Source organism: Nothobranchius furzeri, chromosome 2 (assembly GCF_043380555.1).
Source record: "Nothobranchius furzeri strain GRZ-AD chromosome 2, NfurGRZ-RIMD1, whole genome shotgun sequence".
Classification (NCBI taxonomy): Eukaryota; Metazoa; Chordata; class Actinopteri; order Cyprinodontiformes; family Nothobranchiidae; genus Nothobranchius; species Nothobranchius furzeri.
This window is the reverse complement of record NC_091742.1, coordinates 61392312-61415825: the sequence shown is the minus strand read 5'-3', so window position 1 is coordinate 61415825 and position 23514 is coordinate 61392312. Positions and strand designations below refer to the sequence as shown.

Here is a 23514-nt window from a genome sequence, read left to right as displayed (position 1 = left end):
GAAACTAATAAAGGCTGAGGAGACATTAGGCTTGACACACAGCAAGAAGAGTTTCACTTTTGCTTTGACTAACTGGACACTAGGAGATGCTTAAAGAAGTCCAAAACTGCAAAGTCTCTCTTTAAAAGTCCCTATTATAACAAAACTAGTAAAACTTTGGTAAATAAATAAATAAATAACTTTTTTTTACATATATTTTGTTTTTTTCTTATTCTCATTTCTTTTTGCTTTGCTTTGATCCGCTGTGAACCATTATTTCGAAAATAACCGGATATGTCTCCAACTACTAGCTTCCGCTTCACGTTGAAGCTTGCAGCAGATAATCTGGTAGACGGAGGTGCTATATTTATTTACTATATTCACAAACACAACTCTACCAAAGCATTAATGAACATTATTATAGTAACATTCTAATTTTTTTGCACTCACGGCAACAATTCGGCTTCAAGACAGCGGAATAGTGGCTTTTCAACCTTATAAACGGAGCTGAGGAAGCGTTACAGGGGCGTGTGAGCGTCTTTACTGCAGGTTTTCAGTTTGGAACAAGAAAGGGTGTGGTAAATCTCCAAAGGCTTTTTTTTTTTGTTGCGTTGGGCGTATGAGGAAGTTATTGACAGAGTTAGTGAACATCGGTAAGCAGATCTGTATTAGATATTACAGCCAGAATACAAGAATGCCTGGGAAGAAAGTTTGCATCGTTGGATCAGGAAACTGGTAACTATTCACCTGTGCTTATTTCACCAACAGAAACACAGTCTTAGTTTATATTTACATTATGCAGAGTCAGCGAGTAACAAGTCGGAATAAGACCATAAGAAGCCACTGCGTTAATAGTCATGTAATCCTGCCTTTACGTGTATGTTTATTACCAGATACTTCAAAATTGAAGTTGCAGTTCACAAATTCACCAGTTTAAAAAGTTAAATTCAGATTTTATCACGACTATTTTTATAGCTTTTGACATATATGTTTTTTTTTCCTTTTTTGGCTATTGTGCTAGTTATTTAACGTAATTTGTGTAAAACAGCTGTAAAATTCGGTGATTAGGCTTAGAGCGTCACATGTAAAATAGTCCGAGCGGAAACACTTCTTTTCTGACAATTTCAGGATCACTCACCTATGACAGATCAACATGTTAGAATCCCTCACAATCTATCATCATATTGCCAGCCCCATATCTTTGCATGTCCCCCGACTCTACATCAGTGAATCATTTTGTTTTTGACTGTTTTTTTAATTTATTTATTTTTTCCTGAGTCAAATCCCGTTTCTGTCCTACCAGGGGTTCCTCCATTGCCAAAATTGTTGGGCAAAATGTCAAAGCCTCCAACCGCTTTGACCCAATGGTGAACATGTGGGTCTACGAGGAAACTATCAACGGGAGGAAGCTCACAGAGATCATCAACACAGAACATGAAAATGTCAAGTATCTGCCTGGTCACAAGCTGCCCAAGAATGTGGTAAGTTATTGAATTGGCTGCTTTAGTTTTATTGCATGCCCATTTCTGTTTCCACAGGTTGGACAGTTTACTTCTAGGAACTCTAAGCAGCAGTCAGTTCTTGGAATGCACCACAAGACAGGATAGTCTAACTCTGACACACACATTTTGAGTTTTTAGCAGAAGTATCAGTGGGATGGTGTACACTGCACTGTGTTTCGTCAAACTAACAAAGACACAATTTTGTGCAATATCAAAATATTGTGTGCAATCTGTTTGCTCTAAGGTTATTTATTAAAGGGCTACTATGTAACTTTTTCATATTTTTTAATAATTTTCTTGAGCCAGTATGTGCTAAAACGAGCCTTTACATGATTAATGAATAGCCCCTCCAACCCCTACCGCCCTTTGTGGACAGAATATTGCACTTGCAACTTCAGAGTAGGGCTGTCACGGTTGAGGAATTCCCCCTGCGGTGATTCAGGGTGGCTTAATATTGCGGTGTGCGATATTATTGCAGCCCTTTTTTTATTGCAGTGCTATCTAAACATAATGTTTACACATTTAAAAAAGGTTAAAAATTGCCGTGCCTTCTTCAATAACACTTTACTGAATGCAGATCAAAGGGCAGTAACAACACAGATCGCAGTAACGTTTGTTTCCCCGACAGTCGGAGTCCGACTGAACTTAAAAACAACAAAATTCAGGAGAAGGTTAAACTTTTAAATGCAAATTTGGCTGCAGCATCTAACAAATAAGAAACAAGTCCCCATTTTGTTTAGTTGTTTAAAATCAAGCATAAAAAATTACATGTACCGGGCGCGCGCGCGCCGGGGGGCGGGCGCACTATCATTTCACTTTCACACACACGAATGACGGTGATTTATAGCTCGGTCACGTCCTTGTTACCTACAAGGAAAACCAAGCATGTTAACCATATACGGTTTGAGAGAGGATCTGAGAGGGGTGGCAACATTTCCAGCAACACTGAAAACCCTCTCGGATGGTGCGCTCGTTGCACTAACACACACGTACTTGCGTGCGACTCTGCCGAGCAAAGGGAATCTCTCCCGGTTGTTGCTCCACCATGTCAGGGGGGTTTCTTTAGGGTGGATGCATTCGTCCCTCAGGTAGCGAGTGAGCTCCAGCTCGGCTCAAACTCTCTTCAGGACGGTTGCAGAAGCAGTGCTTGTCCGGGACTTCAGCAGGTCTCCGAGCATTTATTTATTTATTTTTTTGCTGCTGGTGGCAGCTCTGTCTCGGCCTGGACCCTAGCTGCGCAGCAGCTGACGTACTGAAAACCAAAGTGCTCCCAAAGGAGCGAAGTAACGTTTCGTTTTGATACCAGTGCAGCCATCCTTCTCAACATGCATCATTGAGTTGAATCACATTCAGTAATCGCGGTGGCCCATGATGCAGCGCGGTGGGCTTCTTCATATTGCGATATTTCATTTTTGCGGTTACCGCGACAGCCCTACTTCAGAGTGCCGGTGTCCGTACCAGATCTGCTCAGGTGGCCAAATCGGCTCGGGGTCCTTCGTCTGCCAGATACGTCACAGTAGATGATTGGCTGAATGTAAGGCTTACGGAAGTTATGATACCACTTTGTTAGCACGTTGACAATGAAGATTTTGATTGGTCAGAATGAGTTTACGGTTGTAGTCTTAGCGGTTGTAGTCCTGTAGTCCAAAAATCAACACTTTTCGGAGAAAATGTTTTAATTTCCAAAGGAAATGTAAAGTAAAAACCAAGATATCAACTGATAAACGGTGACCCTCAAAAGCTCTTGATTTTGATGAAATGGGGCAAAATAAAATATAGAAGAAGAAGAAAATATCATTTTTATAGCACCTCTCAAGATAAAAATCACAAGGTGCTTCACAAAAACAAAAAATAGATAAATATAAAAAAAAATTGAAAATGGTTAAAAATATATTTAAAATGTACAAAAAATAGACAATTGTGATTAAAAAATGTTAAGAAAGAGAGAGTGACTAGGAAAGAGGGAAATCAGTGGATCCTGAGGAAGGTGGAATAGGTGGGGAGAGCAGAATAAAGAGAGAGTGGTGAAGAAGGTCATACAAAAGCCAGCTTGAACAAGTGAGTCTTCAGCTGCTTTTTAAAGGAGACCACTGAGTCCACTGATCTCAGCTCAGGGGGAGAGAGTTCCAGAGTCTGGGGGCCACAGCAGCAAATGATCTGTCACCTTTGGTCTTTAGCCTGGTGCTGCACAACCAGTAGGCTTTGATCACTGGACCTCAGGGACCTGCTGGGGGTGTAGGGACTAAGAAGATCACCAATGTAAGATGTGCTTGTCCATGTAAGGCCCTATAGACCAGAACCAGGATCTTGAAATGAACCTTGACATTGACTGGCAGCCAGTGAAGCTGGAGGAGAAGCGGGGTGATGTGGGTGTGTTTGGGGGACTTGAGCAGAAGCCGAACACAGGCATTCTGAACCACCTGTAGACGGTTCAGGGAGGTTTTGCTCAGACACGTGAAAAGAGAGTTACAGTAGTCTAAGCGTGAGGAGATGAAGGTTTGAAGAACAGTCTCAAGTTCAGAGCGGGACAGAATGAGACTCAGCTTTGCAATGTTCCTGAGATGGAAGAAGGAAGAGCGAACAAGAGAACTGACATAAGAATCCAGGGTGAGAGCTGGGTCAAAGGTCATGCCAAGATTCCTGACGGAAGGTTTGGTGTAAGAAGCAAGCTGACCAAGAGAGTCTCTGACTTTGGGAACCAGCTTGTCTGGGGCACAGATGAGGATCTCAGACTTTTCTTCATTCAGCTGAAGAAAGCTCCCAGCCATCCAGGTTTTGATACAGTCTAAGCAGGTGTGTAACAGCTGCAGCTGAGACATCTCATGGAGCTTAAAGGAGAAGTACAGCTGGATGTCCTCTGCATAAAGATGGTGGGAGATTCCTTTGAAGGAGCTCAGGATGTACTGAAAAGGAAGCAGATAGAGGAGGAAGAGCAGAGGCCCCAGCACAGAACCTTGTTGGACACCATGGGTAAGAGAGGTGGTGGAGGACCTAAACTTGGAGACGGCCACAGAAAAGGAGCGCTCAGAAAGATAAAAGGTGAACCACTCCAGAGCAGTTCCTGATAGGCCTACCCAGTGTCTCAGCCTCTCCAGTAGCAGGTGATGGTCAACAGTGTCAAAGGCTGCAGTCAGGTCCAGCAGGACCAGAACAGAACAGCCCCCATGCATCACTGTGAGTCAGAAGGTCATTAGAGACCCTAAGAAGAGCTGTTTCAGTAGAATGAGCTCTACGAAAACCTGACTGGAAGCTATCATAGATGTTATGTTCATCAAGAGCAGCTGTGAGTTGTTTAGCCACAACCTTTTCCAAGATCTTGGAGATGAACGGAAGTTTAGAGATGGGTCTGAAGCTACTATGGAGAGAGGGGTCGAGACTCGGTTTTTTAAGAAGCGGGTGGATAACAGCATTCTTAAAGTAAGCAGGGACCTGACCAAAAACCAGAGAAGCATTAATTATAGAGAGCACGATGGGACCGATGGACTGGAAAGCACTTTTAAACAAAGATGAGGGTAAAATGTCCAGGGGGCATGCAGAGGTCTTCATAGAGTTAACTAGTTTGGTTAACTCAGGCAAAGAAACAGGAGCAAAGCTATCTAGGATGACGGGCCTGGTTGGGGTCGGGAGAGGCAGCGATAAGGCTGAAGGAGAGATGCTATCTAACCTTATTGACTTTGTCCACAAAGAAAGACAGAAAGTTCTCACAGTCTGTAACAGAGTGGATGGAGGCTGTAGGAGAGGCAGGAGACACGATGCTGCTGACAAGGGTAAACAGCACCTTGGGGTTCCCTTTGCTCTGGGACACCAGGTTGGAAAAATAGGAAACCATAGCGTCTCTGACTGCAGAGTTAAAGGATGTCAGAAGATCCTTTAGGTGCAGCAGATGGACGTGGAGATGGGTTTTCTTCCACAAACGCTCAATTTTTCTGCATTGGCTGCGAAGGCTGTCATTAAACCAGGGAGTAGGGTTCACTGCAGGAACCAATCTGGTTCTGACAGGACAGATGTTGTCCAGAATGGAGAGGCAGTGCTCGTTAAACTGAGAAGTTAAGGAATCTGGGTCGTTATCAGAAGAACAGGGTGGATCAAAAGCAGCAGAAAAATTGTTAGCTGTGCTCTCATTAAGAAAACGAGAACTAACCAGACTGCGAGCAGGAGGTGGGGATGCAGAAACTGACAAGTTAAAGAAAATGCAATGGTGATCTGAAATATAAACGTCCTCAGGAAAAACACTGTCAGCATTTAGACCCAGGATAAAAACAAGGTCTAGAGTGTGTTCCCTGGTGTGTGTGTGTGGGGCCAGAAACATGCTGTGTAAAGCTGAAGGAGTCCATAAGACTGGAGAATTTCATGGCAAAGTGATCAGGGGGATCATCAACGTGGATGTTAAAGTCACCCAAAATCACCAGTCTGGACAGCTTCACAGTGGAGGATAGAAAGTCACTAAACTCCTGAAGGAAAGAACCGTTTAGACCAGGTGGACGATAGACCACAGCGCAGTAGAATATATATATATATATATATATATATATATATATATATATATATATATATATATATATGTATGTGTGTATATATAAACTTTATTGAAAAGACACCAAGCAACTTTTTGAATGAATGAATGTATTTACATAACAATTACGGAGGTATAAAGACAAATTCCTCATTAATACAAACAGATATGGCTTCACATATATGAATTGTTGTCTTTTTTTTGCCAGGCTGATGTTGGTTTTATGTAGTTTCACATTCTTGACAAAACAAAGATAATATGGTGTTTTATTAACAAATTACAGTTGTGAAGAAAACATTTACGTGGTAACAAACGTGAATTTATTAACAAAACTGCTGATGTCTTTCCAAAACGTATGTGCGAAAGCCGAGTGGATTTGCCGTAATGTGACGTCATCAGCAGGCGCTGGACCCCGAGCCAATCTGGTACCGACACCGGTCCGATCCCTGTTGGACTTAGTAAAGTTGAGCTGACACTCAAGCGCTGCAGCCTGCTTCCAGCACATTTCCTGCATGTTTTAGATCATAAACACAGCTTATTTGTTTCATTTAGTGATGAATCACTCCTGTAGAAACTAATGAAGGCTGGTGGAGACATTTCAGAAGTTAAATTTAGGTGTTAAAAGACAAACGCACAACGAGGAGATAAGTTTCACTTTTGGTTTCACTAATGGACAATAGGATCCCTTTAAGAATACTCGGCAAATAACAAACTGTAGCGCAATACATTGAGTCCGTTTTATTTTTGTAATGACTAAAATTAGTTATGACAGCCATGTTGAATATGGTTGACTCCATAATTTAATCAGTTTTTGTTCTAGATCAAATTATTACTTTCTGCAAGTTATTCGTAAGGAAGGTCCAACAATCCTTCACAACAAACCAGTCAAGATTCCCAAACACAAGAAAGACTTTCACCTGTCTTGTTTTTTACCAATGGGTAATTATAGGTATATAATTTCACTTTGAAAATTGGGTGAATTAAAGACCTTTTTCAAGTCATGTACACAACTGTGTGAAATGAGTGCAACATTTGGGTCACAGTTTTTTAGACCATAAAATGTTGGTTGGTGGAGGTTTAAAAAATGTCTCTTTTCATTGCAACTACCATAATCTGTGAAAATGTTCAGATTTCATCAGACATAGAGGAGTAACATGGTACATTCCTGCAACATGAGGTGTACTGTCTAATGTAGAAACATGAATTTTATTTTAAACATCTTTAGATTATTACAGACCTAAGTCATCCTGGAAGCTTTAGTTAATTTTGGTCATTGTTGGGTTGTCTTTGTTTTTCTATCAATCAGAACTATATCTTATCTTTTAGGGCTTCACAAAATACCGCAAATATATCGTCATCGGGATATTGGCACGCACAATATGCATATCGTAAAACTGCAATGAACGGTCAGCTCAAATGTTTGCTACATATAATGCATTTTGTCAATCAAACAGAAGCATGAAGTTTTCGACAAATCAAATAGAGCTCTTCACCCATTCGGCCAATCAGGTGGGTTCTTATAGGTTAGATACCTGAGGTGGACGGCACTTATTTTGGATAGCTAGCAAACACCAGTTAGCTTTGTTCTGCTCTTTCTGCTGATTCTGCATTTCCCAGGATCCACGGATTGCCTTTTCTTGTTCATTTTCTTTTTCCCTTTTTTCACATCTTTTGATCACATTTTTTGCTTTTCCCATTTAAACATTTTTTTGGTCATTTAAAAAATTGTTTTTGATTATTTTGTTCTTTAGATAAGTATTTGTTTACTTAATGCAAGTCATGTTCGTCATTGCAATATTAATCACTTTTATCGCGCGTCACAGATTTATCCAATATCGTGCAGCCCTACCATCTTTGCATGCACGTCTACAACTTAGGAATCGACCCAATTTCACATGTCTGCCACATCTAATTGACATTAGCAAACTCGAAAACGGCACTAACTCGGTCAGTTATACAGACGTCAAGCCACAATTGGTGTGGAAGTAGCTGAGTCATTCACAAAACAAACTTGAAGTACTAACAAAAAGGAACAAAGCTTGGAGTATATGTTTGATTGCATGAGGTGTTATTTTCAAGATTTGACCAAAAACTATAATTCCATATTTTTTTAAATCAGATGACAAGTTTACAACTCTGACATGTCATTTATCTGCATCCATTTAATATTTTTCACCAATATTTTATAAAAGCCCAAACCATATTGAATCCTCCACCATGCTTTATTATTGAAAATGTGTTGTTTTCATGAAATTTTGTTTATCATCCATAAACAAGATTTTTGTTGCAGGAAAATAGTTTTGTTTTCTTGTTTAAAATATTAAAAATAGTCCTTTTTAAAACCCTTTAGAGCTTTAAAAAAGATTTTATTGAACTGTTATTGGTCCTTCACCAGGTGGCTGTCCCTGATGTCACAGAGGCAATGAAAGGAGCCAAGATCCTCATCTTTGTTATCCCACACCAGTTCATCCACAAACTTTGTGATCAGATGAAGCCTCATGTGACTGAGGGAACCATTGGGATATCTCTCATCAAAGTAAGATCTTGTGATGTATTTTCATTTCCTGGTTGTTGAAAAAGAAGCTGCCAGCCTGACTAACTCCAGAAAATCATCTCTCTGACCTCTTCCTTGAGTTTCACCGTTCTGCTTTTGAATATTTGATGTTTTCAGGGTATCGATGAGGGTCCAGACGGACTGAAGCTCATCTCAGACATCATCCGAGAGAAACTTGAGATTGAGGTCAGTGTCCTGATGGGTGCTAATATAGCCAATGAGGTGGCGGATGAGAAGTTCTGTGAAACCACGATTGGTGAGAACCTTTATTTATTTTTCTTTAAAAGCAGTTGGTGAATGTATTGTGTAACTTCTCTGTTTCATAAGTCTGAATCATGCTGCCTTTTCTGTTTCTATTTCTGCACTAAAGGTGCAAAAAACGAAGGAAATGGCCTCATTTTCAAGGAGCTGCTGCAGACGCCCAACTTTCGGATCACTGTTGTGCAAGAAAGTGACACCGTAGAGCTGTGTGGTGCCCTGAAGGTAATCAAACATAAATAATTATTGGGGTTAATGTCATTATTACAAAGTTCAATGAAAATGTCTCCCGTTTTTACTCATACCAGAATATCGTAGCAGTAGGGGCCGGGTTCTGTGACGGCCTCGGTTTTGGCGACAACACCAAGGCGGCAGTGATCAGACTGGGTCTGATGGAAATGGTAGCTTTCGCCAAGCTGTTCTGCAAAGAAAAGGTGAGCTCAGGCACCTTCCTGGAAAGCTGCGGCGTGGCCGATCTCATCACCACCTGCTACGGAGGACGGAACCGCAAAGTTGCAGAGGCCTTCGTCACAACGTCGAAGGTGAGTCGAGGCCCAAACTTCTAAAGGAAACCCAAAAAACGCAAACCCAGAGGACGTCCTTTGGACAAATAAGGTGCGAGTTTGGTGTGAGAATTTCAAACGACAGCCATTCCTGAGCTGTCGCCATCTTTGTAGTTCTCTGCTGTCATTGTTAACAAAAATAAAAATGCTCTGCTGTAAAAAGTGTTAAGCCTGCACACTGCAAAAGCTGATTTCTAGGAAAGTAAAAAAAAAGCTTAATATTTTACACATTATATCTTATTTTAGTCTTAAAAAAAGAATTCTTCTCTAGAAAAATAGCATCTCCTAAAATAAGGTAAAAATTCTTAAATAGGATCCAAATTTTCCTGTTTCAAGTAAAGCATCTGCCAATGGGGTAAGCAAAAGTTGCTTGGCTAGAAATCATAAAACTTGCAAAATAATCAAATTTTATGTTTTATTAGCTGGAGAAGATTTTTTTCATTTTTAAAATAAAAAGAAATAATAAAAAAAGAAAACATATCCAAAAATTAGGATTTTTTTCTATGTAGAAATCATTTTTGCAGTGTGCTCAACATCTCTCCACAGAGCGCTGTGATTGGCCCGCTCTGCACTTAGCCGAGCCAATGGTAGACCTGCTGAGACTGCAGTGTAGCATGGCTGAACTAAAATATTTATGCTACTGCTACAGTCTGTCTAGATTTCTAGGCTGTCAGCTCAATGTTCACAGACAAAAACCCAAATTAAATTAATGAAAAGTAGGCTGTAGCTAACACGGAAAAGCCTTGATTCTGTGAAATAGTTTCCAATCTCTTTCCATGTCTCCCTTCTGCAGACAATTGCTGAGCTGGAGGTGGAAATGCTCAACGGTCAGAAGCTCCAGGGTCCACAGACGTCTTCTGAGGTCTACAAGATTCTTCTGAAGCAGAATATGGTCAACAAGTGAGTCTTTGTTTGACCTCTTGGATTATTTGCACATTTTTCCTCATCAACATGATCAAATCATCCTTCTCCTTTAGGTTTCCCTTGTTTACAGCGGTCTACCAGATCTGCTATGAAGGCAAGGCAGTGAAAGAGTTCATCACCTGCCTGCAGAACCACCCAGAACACATGTAGCACATGGTCTGTCCTGCAATAGCACGTTTTTACCACAAGATGGAGGAAGAGATTTGTTAAAGAAATGCAACAATTACAACCAGGGGCACTTAAAGACTTTTTATGGCATTTGTTTTGTTAAGCAATTTGAATTTGGGTGAAAGGACCGTTTTATGTGTGTTACTGCCTCAAGTGTCTTCACTTTTTTTTTTTTTTTACTTTTGTATCACTATATTATATGCATGTTTATAATCATATAAGGTCATAATGAAAACGAATAGTCCTTTTTATCTTTACATAATGATTTTCTTTATTAAAATCGGTTCACAATAAACTGAAAGTTGTTTTTATTGTTGAGAAATGCACACACAGCTACGAAACATAACAGCACTGATTAGTTTGGTTATACAGTTCCCTAATCTGTTAACAAAAGCAGCAGAATTAAATGTCTAATGTCATCACTCCTCAGCTCTGTTCTTTTCAGATTGACCGTAAAGTGCGCCAAAAGCATTTAATTTGAATAAGAGTAGTTCTTGAGATTAACAAAAGCTAAGAACTGGACTTTGTGAGTAAAATAATAAAGGAAACAATTTTACGAACTCAAGCTAACGGTTGTGTGCTAGTGGGGAAACACAAGTAAGAACTACTTGTAAATTGAATTAAAAGTGTGGTTCACTGACAAACCATTTTAATCATCGTTTCTGATTTTAATCAGTCGCTTCGAGTTTTTCATGCAGGCTGAACATGAAAACCGTCTCCTACAATAATCTCCTGCATTCACTTCTGATCTATAGACCGGGGCTATTTCATTCTGGGCCTCGAGGCCCCGTATCTAGCACATTTTGGTTTTTACACCTGATTTCAATCAGCAGGTGATTAGCAGGCTTCTGCAGACTCTGATGAGCTGCTGCACAGGTGATTCAACCACTGAATCAAGTGTGTCGGACCAGAGAAACCACTAAAACTTGCTGGATACCGGACCTTCAGGCCTGGAATTGATTGGCCCTGAAATAGAGGGTGACATTCTAGGATTTGAAAATCCTTTCAGATCTATGTCACTGTCATAGTCACACTGTTCGAGATGAGCCAGTTCTGCGCAGATTAGATCACCGGAGCAAGGCGCTGCAGTTGCTCTCCACCGGCTGCAAAACCTAGGGCATGACGGGAAACGCCTGGCTCTCACCTGATCTAAGATCTGATTGGTTCACATTCTGATCCACACATTCGGTGATAGAACATGAAATGTTAGTTGGTCACATATATTCTGTAAATCATGTAACGTTGATGATGACAACTATATAGATCATGAAGAGAAATGTGTTTTGTTTTCTTTTGTCACGTTTCCTATGAGCACACTAAGCCTACAGCTGCTAACCTTTACTTATTATTACAGTCATGTCTCCATTTACAATATATGATATCCACAAACACGTGAGGATGTGTTTCGGTTGCTGACAGGCACCAGAATTACAATAAATAATTAAACAAGTGTGAACGCTAACGCGATATCTTCATCCATCGTCACCCGCAAGCTACACACGTAGGGAAATCTGTCCGACTTCAACGCCGACTTTCAGCCACTCCCCCTGCTGCGTCCGTCTGCTCTCGTCTGTTTTCCAGGCGAGGCGCTGCTCAACTCGAACAAGGCCAACCATTGACTCACCCATCTTGACTCACAATAGGGAAGGCTGTTGTTGGTTTCATGTCTGGGAAATTCCTGGTTAGGGTTAGGGTCATTCCTGGTCCGGAGCCGGCCCGCAGCAGCACGGTATACATAATTAGGTATATAAGTCGCAGGACCAGCCAGACTATGAAAAAAAGTGCAATTTATAGTCCGGAAAATGCGGTACTTTTTCTCAGAATTCTGATTTTTAATCTAGGAATTCTGAAAGGGAATTCTGGGAAAAAGTCAAAATTCTTTTTCTTTTCATTTATTTCTTTTCAGTGGCCCTAATCCTCTTCCGTACCTCTGACTTTACAGTAGGAACTGACCTTTGTTTAATACAAATTTTATTTTCGTGAGGAAAATTCACATTCTCTCTCTCTCTCTCTCTCTCTCTCTCTCTCTCTCTCTCTCTCTCTCTCTCTCTCTCTCTCTCTCTCTCTCTCTCTCTCTCTCTCTCTCTCTATCTATCTATCTATCTATCAGCAGTAGAGAGTTGCAGCTTCATGTCACAAATGTCACACAGGAACTTTTAATTATAATTAATGTAAATGTTTTTAAATTCCATCTAGGGGTGGGCAATATCAAGTCATTCATAATATTACCAGTTATTATTTCCTGCCAAGAAAAAAAAATCTATCATGTTAAGCTAGCTTCATTGAGTTGCATCCACTAAACAGAGGATTATGTTCATGTGTTCATCAGCATGAAGTTATTGAAGTTATCAAAGCAAACATGGCTGGAATCAGTTTTACTGTAATCTGTGTCTCTAAGTGTGTGTGCTGCTGTAATGAGTGGATGTCCCCACTGTGGGACTAATAAAGTTTACTCTATTCTGTTATATTAATCCATATCAGCCGGTAGGGGAAAAAAACGTTGGAGGAATTTTGACCTTTCCATGCTTCTGTACCTGGTTATAGAGGAGGAGTTTGTCTCACAAACAGGAAAAACACACGGGTGAAGTGGTGAATTAAAACATTAGGATTCCTAATGTTTTAATTCACCGTGTCACCAACTAATGTAGGAGAGGGAACATGTGAGTGAGTCACCACGGTAGGAAGCCCAGCTTACTGTGAGCGAGGATCTGTGGCTGATGAGTGAAAACAAAAGAGAAACATTCGGGACTGAAGATCTGTCAACACCGGCTGGCCATGCGGCTGCATTTCTAAATAAAGCATGTCATTTTGGCGGCGCGCGCAACTGCAGCTCACGGTTCTGGGAGAACCGGACATGCCCGTCCCATCAACAGCAGGTGGAGCTCACCGCTCCGCCCATCTCGCAACCATCGACATACATATATGGACAATGGGCTCCAATAACACATTTTTGAAGAAAAATGGGAGGTGGCCACCACCGCCATTTTGACCGTGTCACGGGTTCCATCAAGCCCAGACAATTCCACAAAAGGGAAGAGAGGTGGAGCTGAGGGTGGGGCTGTAAGGCTGGGATCAACTGATGACACCCGGTCGAACTAGCTACAAGCTAACCTGAAGCAAACACAAAGCTAACGCGGAGGTGAGAGCTAAGCTAACGGAGGTAGCAACCTAGCTACAACCGGAGTTAACTGTGCACAACACCAGAGCTTCTGAGTCAGAGATACGCCGGGCTGACCGCTGGGTAAAACCGGGTGGAACACAGAGGTCTCCGAGAGCTCCACAAGCCGGCAGCCGCACAGCAGACAAGCGCCACTGCGATCTGAGATGCGCAGAGCTGCCGCTGGGGAGAACCGGGTGGAAAGGTTTCCATCCCAGAGCTCCACAAGCCGGCAGCCCACGCAGCAGACAGAAGCCGCGATCAGACAAAGATGCGCCGAGCTACGGGGAGGGGAGAACAGGTGGAAAACATCGGTCTCCCGAGAGCTCCACAAGCCGATAGTCGGAACCCAGCTCCACCAACATGTTATATTTCAACCCATTTACTAAAGTGCAGCATTATGTTAAATGCACTGGGTTTTACCCTATTACATTTAAATTTCATGGTTAAACAGCACATGTTAAAATCTAAGCTCAGCTCGGCAGTGACCTAAAATATATAAATATATTTTTACTTACCAAAAAAAATGAAGTGGAGACTCCTTGGACGCTCTATTAGTGCAATTAATGCCACAGCAAGTCATTTTGTCCAACAATTGCACAAAAAATATCCAAAAAAGAATACACAAACGGCACAACTAATGGTCTAAGTTGAGAGACTGAAACTGACGGAACAGTTTCCAGGCCAGACCGAGGCTCAGACTGAGGCCTTTCCCCGGAGCTAGCTCTGCGGTCACGTGGGTCTGATGCTCATTAATTATTCAGAATTTTAGGCTTTTAATACACTTAAACAGAAGAGTGAGAAAAAAAGTCACCCCCTCAGAGTTGTCATGAGTGTAAACTAGATCCATTAAACCTAAAACATGTTTTGGAACCAGGCAGTAAACATGTTTATTTCTGCAGTGAAAATGGTATTTTTAACATGGGAGTCAATGAGGATTTGCTCGCTTCTGACACCAGCCCCCAGTAGGGGCTGCATGACTTATTTTTTTTTAAAGTCGACAGTCAAGTAGTGAAAATCTAGTCGACTTTGACTAGTCGTTGATGACATCATACACCTGAAGCGGCGGGGGTGGGGGTCGGTCGGTTGGTTCGCTGGAGTTTTTGACAATTAAAATTGCGCCCACATTTTCAAAGTAAAACACATTTCTTTTAACAATGGTAGTTTCTGCTTCAGCCCTCTCCCCCCTCCCCCTGCGCAGCGGCTGCAAACTCACTGATGCGCCTGCAGCCTCTCAGAGTTTCTGCTGCTCTAAACATTAAAATAATTATTTCATTTTCTGTTCCTCACTTCTGATTACCTTCAATGGTGTCTGTTTGTTGCAACCACCAGGTACAAAAACTAACTTGTTTTTATTTGACTATTTTTCTGCCCTTTCTGTTTATTATCTTCCTGCATCTCCTCTCAATCCTAAAGAAAAACTGCTACCTGGGTTCATATATATTCACCTCATGAGTTACCTTTGAACAGCAGTTCTAAAAGATCTACCGACCGCAAAAACAGCGGAGTGCGCGCCGGCCGCATCAGTTAGGTGTGTCACCGGAGGACAAAACAGATGATGCGCTCCGCTCCACAGCAGCGAAACACATCAGGCACAAATAAAAGACAGAAAACATAAAAGGAAATGAGCCGACATGAACGATCGCATGTTAAATTTGTTTTTGAGGTGGCGACACCTGATTTGATAATGTTACTGCGGCAGTGCTCAGGACGCAGATGTCTGGAGCACGTCAACGATCAGAGCTTTGCATGCTCAAGCTGGTTAAGGTTAGGATGGGGGTGAGGGGAAGGTTAAATTGCAAGAGGGTAAACGTCACAATTTGGTTAAATGTCCATTTTACCGTGGGTGTCAGTACCGACGCTCTGGCACAGCACGTCGCCTCTGCCTCCCGATGCGCAGGATCTCGTCACCTGCTGTCTTTTCCGAGGACTGCATCTTGTCGCTCATTATCACGTGACAGCGACTAGTCGATGACAGGCATAAAAAGTCACTACAGGGCAGTGAAGTCGACTAGTCGACTAGTTCATACAACCTCTAGCCCCCAGCGGATGAGGGTGTAACTGCAATTTATTTCATTTCCACGTTTGCTTCAATTTTTGACCCTCATTGTGGGGGCTTGCTCACAACCAGAGTGGAAAAAAGCACATTGGCTTGGATTGTACAGATGGGATTCTGTGTGAAATAACGCCAGTTAAATTATTAAGTGTTGTTTGTATGCATGTTGTTCAGTAGCTAATGCTATAATTAATATCATGTTATTTTTTTTTGTAAGCCCCACGCACTGTGCGTGATGCGCGTTTGGGGAGCACAGGCGCTGGTTTAGCGTGATATTGGAGGTGTGGCGTGAGAGCGTGTGACGAGGGTCAAATGTGTGTGTCTCACCAACGGGTGCCCATTAGGGTAAAAAATCCCAGGGAGTGCAAACTTCAGCAAAATGACAAGCACATCAGACTCCCTTTAATAACTGGCAACGAGTAAAGAGGTAAGTGTGTCCAACAACAATGTTTATTCATGGTGAAAGTTTTGTAACCGTTTGTTGAAAATCAGTAAATGTGTTTTGTCCTCATGGGCTCCCATAGAAGAAGACATAGCATCTAATATGGTGTCACCAAGAGACTTGGACCCGCTCCCATGTATTTTAGGCCAAATTTTTATGGTTATGTTACAAAGCCGCCATTTTTTTTTCAATAACTGGGCATCGTTTTATTCATTTTCAACAATACTTTGGTGGATACTTCCTGAGATTAAAGACAAAAATGACACATAGTCACTTTAATGTATTTCAAATAGTAAATGGTCTGTATTTATATAGTGCCTTCTAGAGTCCTATGATCCCCAAGGACACAACAGCCATTCACCAACACACGCATACGTTTTCATGCTGGTGGTAAAGAGCCACATTGCAGCTGACAGGTTGAGCTGCCACAGACAGTGGATGCCCCCCAGTCCCCTCCGACCACCACTAGCAGTCAAGGCAGGTGAAGAATCTTGCCCAAGGACACAACAGCTACAGACTGAGCGGGGTTTGAACCTGCATCTCTCTAGTTACGAGGTGGGCACCTAGTTCCTCTGTCACCATTGCCCCTTCCAAATGCCAATGTGTTTATTGTCCCTTCATTTAGACAACAAAACAGTGCTTTTGGACGATTGGTATCGGTAATATTTTTGCCCAAGTTGTGTGCAGAGGTCAGCAACCCTGTTCATTGATACAACACCTGATTTAGATGATTGACAGCTGCAATATTGGTATTTTTCAGGACTAAATACGCAATATCACAGCTATCAATTGAATGCGTGCAGGTTCTCACTATTTATGTTCATATTTTTCTGTCAATAACAGCATCGTTTACAAGAGTCTGCTGTCTCATGCGTGAGTCAGAAATTGTGAAGGTTAAGATTGTTGCCATGTGAGCATTGTCTTGTGAATACAACTCTCATTTTTACATTTTTACATTTCCAAAGTATTACCTGCTGTGTGAATATTTGTGCATGTGAGACGTGATTGGTCCACTTATCCGACAATACTTTATTTACTGGTCTAACATCCAGATCTATTATCTCCCTCTCCATCCTTCCATGTTGGCTGACTTTCTACTCTATCTTCCCCTGCAGGCAGACAGACTTCTAATGTTGAGCCCGGATCCCAGGACATCAAAGGGTTTATTGGAAAGCTCAGGCAGGATGATGCGCAGTGCCCCATAATGGGTCACAACAAGGTCCTCCAGGTTCCCATGGGAGAACTTGGTCTTGCAGGTTGGTGCCTTCTGTGATGATGGTGATTCCTCTCATCTCCCAACACTAACTGTCATCGGGTGGGTTTTGAGGCAGCCCTGAGACCCTTTTGGCGGTTTGACACCAGACCAGATCGTCGTTTCAAAGAGAGAGTCCACCTTTGGTTGAGTTTGAAAGAGGAGCTTAATCACCACGGTAACCTGTCCATCGCACACACACATGCACTGTCCTGAAATAGGAGGCCTGTTGGACAGCAGTATAACAGCGCTGGTGATTTAGATGTACTTCACTGCCTTGTTAACCCTTTAATGGAGTTTTCTTTTAAGCTGGTCCAAAAATCGAAGCAGAGTGGAAAAACCTTAATGTGCAGCATTGTTAAAACTCAACCAGAAAAAGTGAAATGTGATGATAGAAAATTCACATTTAGTTTCCCAAAGTGTTGAAACACGCCTCTTCAATGTCCCGAGAGCTGACTCTGTGTTTCTTTATGTGTTTTAAGTGATGAAATGTGAAAAACAACAATTTGTGGTTTAACCGATACTAAAATTACAAAAGAATATGCTTTCTACATGAGAAATAGCCCTAAAAAACGTCAAACAACCTGGCAGTGGAGCGTTAAAACAAGAGAAACATGTTTGAACAAAGAGCAGCTGTAGAAATTATCTTTTAAAACAAAAATTCCATTCAGCTTCGTTCTCTTGGAAGAATAAGGGTTTTGATAAAAAGCTTCTAGATTTTATCGGTTTCTTGGAAAAATATCTTAATAAACACCCAGCAACTGTACCCAGAAAGTAATCATTGCACGTACATCAACTGCTGATTAATGTTTGGAGTCAACCCAATTCAAGATGGCCGCCACAGCCAACTGACCTTGGAACATGCAAAAAGGGGTGAAGACTCTCTCGTTAGTAATTTACTAAGGTTTGTTTTAAATTCAGGACTGTTTATCATAAACCATTGTTGGCAGCTAACTGTTAGATATTCAACCTGATTCAAAATGACTGCGACAACAAACACAAAAATAACTAAATCTTGATCAATTTAACAGACATTAAACTAAAATTTCATCCGATAGCAGCAGAAAGGAATTCACAATAATTATTTATCTACATAAGATGATTTTAGACTTCATTCTTCATATGTGTAGGCATATTAAAATGGCTGCGTTGCATAACTTGTGCTGATTTGAAGCATTGCATGTGCCCCCCCAAAATAGTGTGATGTGTTAGAACGCTGCAATTAACAAGTAACCAGTAGGCAGAGTTGACAAATCAAGCGAGAGACACTCACCATGGTCACTTCGTCTCTGGTTTGAGGTCTTTCATACTACTGTGTCTACGATACTGTTACCCATTACTGTCTTTTTCTCTGATGCAATCTCGAAATTAACCAGTTACTGCTCTCTTATTTTTATTTTATCACGGTTCGTTGGTCCAGGCAAATTTTTCTGTTGGAAAGATGAACAACTTTTACAAAGAAATCTTTCATTACCTCTTTGAAAATACGCTTTTAGCATAGAGCTGCATGTATATTAGGGCTGAACGATTAATTGCATGTACAATTAAATTGCGATGTGACAAAAGGATTTTCTAATCGCAAAGGCTGCAATTTGGCAGCAAGTGGTTAGCGCAATGCTAATATACATGGAAAAACCCATAGGAATGCTAATGCTAATATCACGGATTACATTCTTACAAATTATGAATTAGAAACGTGCCAAATGATTACATTTGGAGTCTAAAAGAAAGTAAAACTACCATCAATCAAATAAGTACAGACAGGTATTTTAGGAAAGCCAGAAAACTTTTAACTCCAGAGTTTTGGCTAGCAGCTATGAGTGTAACTGAACTACGCATGGACAAGACGTCAAAAACTCTAAACACAAAATACTTCAATAAACGGGACACACTTCTTTCCTGCAAATACAATTTCACAGGTGTTGCTAATACCTATGATCCTTCAAGGGATGTGCTCAAAGAGGAGTTCAATTCAATTCAATTCAATAATTTATTTCACTCAAAGTTTAAATATACAAACTTCAAATTAGAAATTAGTTCAACATTATGAATACAATAAAGTGTTTTATTTTACGAATACCATTATAATCACAAACTTACGTCGTAAGAAACATTATTTTAATAATAAAACTACTAAATTCTTTCCAACAGTATAGATGTTAGTGTATTTTGTCCGAGTGGGTTTGCCGTACTTTGACGTCATTGGCAGTCGAAGGACCCCGAGCCGATCTTGCCCCCGAGCAGATCCTGTACCGACACCGGGACTCCATCCGGTCTGAGTTTTCTACTGTGCCCTCTAGTGGAATACTCCAGTTCTACATTTAGTTCAGCAGCAAGTATGTGAACAACGACGTAACCTGCTGCCTGCGTCAACACAAGCATATTCCTGGCCTAATGCATATTTTAGTCAGAAAACAAAAACAGGGAAACAAAATGAGTCTTCTAAGGCCATCCAGCAGTACACAAACATATTTCAATCAGTTGATGTTCCTTTAAATTGTCTGATGTATTAGTTCAGATGGAGATTTGACTGATGTTTATTTTTAAAGTGCTCCAGCAGATGTTCTGCGGCAGAAGTAATGCTCCTGTTGATCTACTCCTCAATGTGAGGACACTTCTCAGCACATTCCACGTTTCAGGCCAGATGTGGTTTATGAGCAGTAATGAGACTGGGCTTTCATTCACAGTTGGCTTATCGCACCTGTGTCTCCACGGATAAATGTCTCAATTGTACATCCAAGGCTCTCCCCTGAGCAATAAAAAGGTTTAAATGTTTAAATATCTGGGCCACCCCAGGCCAGAATGCACAGTTCGCACCTTTTTGGATTTGTAGCACCAAGAGATGCTTCGAGTCAGTGTGAAACCTCACGGTTGGGTTCATGGATAAGTCACGCTTTAACCTACAGGCAAACGAGACATGGCAGTTTGTTATCTATTCTTTACATCTTCCTATGTAGATGCTCGAGCTTTGTGTGTTTGTGTTTTTCACACGCGTGGGTGAGAGTCTGTCCGACATCCTCAGCTAATTACAGGCCACTGATCTCGTCAGCTGTCACCGCCACTCTCTCTTTTTCTTTTAAATGTCAGTGACAGCCAAATGGGACCTCATGCATATTCGTCTTCCAGCTCACACAATGCCCTCATTGATGGCATACAAGGGTGGATACAAAACCAAAGAAGAGACATAAAAAGTGCCACCCCTTTTCTAGTTAGTGCTAGAAAAGTTGCAAAAGGTGCTTGTCCATTTCTTTTGGCAGCCAGTTCGAGATGCAAACAAAAGAAAAAAATGTTATAACATATTACAATTGTCAGTTGGAGTTGACAGGAAGAGGTACACGCAGGGGATGTCCCAATCAGCACTGTTTCAACCCTGATCTGAGCAATTTAAAATGGGGATAATTGCATAGTAGGTCAACAATACAGATTGTGGGCAGAGGATCATAGTACTGATCAGGCTGAGATCAGACCAGGACATTCCTAGTTATTACAGCATTTTACTCATGGCAGTCACTTGGTGTGTATGAGGCACTGAAAGGGTGGCAGTTACTCAGACAGCAGGGTGTCTGATGTTTTGCTTCAGTCACCAACCCCTCCTCAAGTTGTCTTGCAATAGTTGGACTTTCTGACACCCTTAAACTAAACTGAGATGGGTTTAGTTGCAGTCGCTTGTATCCAAAGCGACTTACTTAACATGCGTGCTGCTAACTCAAACACTTTCTAGAACGGTAGCAGCCGCAGTTTGAACCTGGAATCTTACTGCTGCAAGGTATCAGTAGTCGTTTTTACAAAACAATGCAGTCAATTTGCCACAATGCTGTGGCGGCATCAGGGAGCCTGATAAGTGGTCAGAGCATGGCGGTAATGTGGCGTAATCGTGTCCTCTAATAAAACATTAGGCGATATGGGTATAAAGGGGGTACGGGGCTGGTCCCTGCGCTGCTGCTGACTCCCATTCATCTTGGACGTAACTTGCTTTTTATTGTGATTGAAGTCGTGATCATTACGTTTCTTTGACAAGCCACTAAAGGTGTTGGTCCCCCACAGTCCCTGTGCAGTCTCTGGTGATCTGAGCTCCAGCTCTAATAGAGAGAAGATCCTAGAGCACCGCAGCGCCCTCAGTCTGCCGTTTCAGCTGATTATGTTTGCAAAAGCAAAACATACGTTTAATTTCATTTTCAAGATAGTTGCGCGCTGGAGCTCGACAGTAACTCCACATGTGGTCATGACATCTCCCTCTTTTTTGCCAATCACCATTTATAAGACAGACAATTACAGCAATATTACTACCAAGCGAGGCGAAACGAATGCCACAAAATTCGCGCAATGCCATGCTGGCATGGCCCGTTAATAAGACATGCTGTTATAGTAATATTACACTGATTTCACGGCATGGTGCGTCTTGTAAAATGGGTTAGTGCTACCAACAGTGTCAGTTAAAATGGGTTTCTTACATGCATAATTATTCTGGAACTAACTAGCAACTCATTCACTGCCATTGACGACTAAAATCGTCATTTTAAATCCAACCATTCGCTGCCATTGACGACTTAAGTCGTCATTTGAATTTTTTTACTGAGTGGGCGTCGGAACGAGCCCCTGCACTGTGAGAACAAACATCTCAGCTCTAAAGCTGATCTTCATCCGCATACGTCACACGTCACGTGATCAGGAATCCGAAAATCCATGTGTTAGAAGATTGTTTTGGGCCGCTGCTGTAAAAATAAGTGAGGCGCGAACCGGAAAAGCTTCTGCCGATCACAATTCGACAACAGATTATGAAAGAACTGATAATGCTCAAAACACGCGGATTCTTCCTGATGTAAGAGGTTAGTCTAATCTTTGTTTTGGCAGTTTGGCGTCGACGTCATCCTGGCGCGCAACGTTCTGTGACTCTTAAAAAAACAGTGAAAACGCTGAAAACACTGGCAGCGAAGGGCTTTTCTGATCAGGAAATGGCTGGCAGTTAACGACTTTTGCATTGCAATCCTTTTGAACATTTTCTAAATTTGACTGGCCTCAGAGCCAGACGATTTGACTGCTGCTAGGAAATTAAAAACCTTAGCAAGAGTTTTGCAACATTTCAGAAACTTCCTCGAAAACAGTTGTAGTCCAGTGAGACGCAACCATCTGCATTGCCTTTTCTTGATCATTTTTCACTCCTGAAGATTCAAACTATGGCTACTTTTGTGCTTTAGAGGAGAAACACAAACGGGAAGGATGAAAAGGGGGAGTAACGGGGCAGAGGTGAAGGCAATGGGGACTTTGCAGTTTGGATGGGGTGAAAAAGGAGAAGTTGGCTGGAAGCCCAGTTGTGGCATTGCACACAAACACCATGAAAACACAAGGCCTGTTTGTGGGTATTTGTCTCACTCCCCCCATCCTCTTACCTTAGGAAGATTGGAGGAAAACTGCATGAGACAGCCATGAGATATGGTTCGACCCTCTGAGTACTTCTAGACACCAACCAATTCTTTGAATCAGCCAGCAAATCAAGAAATGGACTGAAAGCCATTCGTCACAAGAACTGAGACAATCTGAGGGGAGTAATGGCTCTTCCATTTTCTCAGTCCTGCCTGACATCCCTGTTCATTTAAGTCCCTTTTGCTTGATCTCCTGTGGACTCAAAGTGGCTGACATCAGCACATATTCTACTGTTCGTTCTGATTTGTGGAAGTTGAAATCTTTACCGTATGTACTTTTCGTGCCTCTCTAGGGGTGTTCACTTGTAAGTGCATAAAGATGTTTCCTATAGGTCCACTGATGCAAGAAGAGACGCTACTGGTTTCTCTCAGCAGCTGCAAATAACATTGGTACCTGAATACTTGGAGTAAGTGTTCCCAAGGGCGGCCTGAACCAGCCACATCCCCATCTATGCCGATTTCAGGCCTAAAAATCAACATGCTTTTACATTTCCATCAACTTTCAAATCTGATCACACTTGTAAATACAAAACCGTCTATCCAGACTGTTGCAGAACTTCTAGACTTCTGGGACCATCTGTTCCTTCCATCCTAGAGGCATTCGGCAGTTTTTCATTCAGAATGTCCTGCTGATAAGTAAAGGTGTAGGCAGGTGGAGCAACGGAGCAGTAAGTATTGCAGCATGCCACTGAGTTGACACCTTTATGGTTGTTCTCATCTTAAACA

At 41.7% G+C, this 23514-nt stretch overlaps 1 protein-coding gene across 1 annotated transcript; it reads left to right on the top strand.

The window, feature by feature from the left end:
- The first annotated feature begins 447 nt into the window (after positions 1 to 447).
- On the top strand, positions 448 to 10756 carry LOC107377235 (glycerol-3-phosphate dehydrogenase 1-like protein). Its single transcript, XM_015946734.3, has 8 exons — positions 448 to 714; positions 1283 to 1460; positions 8390 to 8530; positions 8666 to 8804; positions 8919 to 9031; positions 9115 to 9348; positions 10163 to 10269; positions 10347 to 10756. Exons 1-8 carry the CDS (start codon positions 599 to 601, stop codon positions 10441 to 10443), a joined length of 1125 nt encoding a protein of 374 aa, XP_015802220.1. The 5' UTR covers positions 448 to 598; the 3' UTR covers positions 10444 to 10756.
- The last annotated feature ends 12758 nt before the right edge of the window (positions 10757 to 23514 follow it).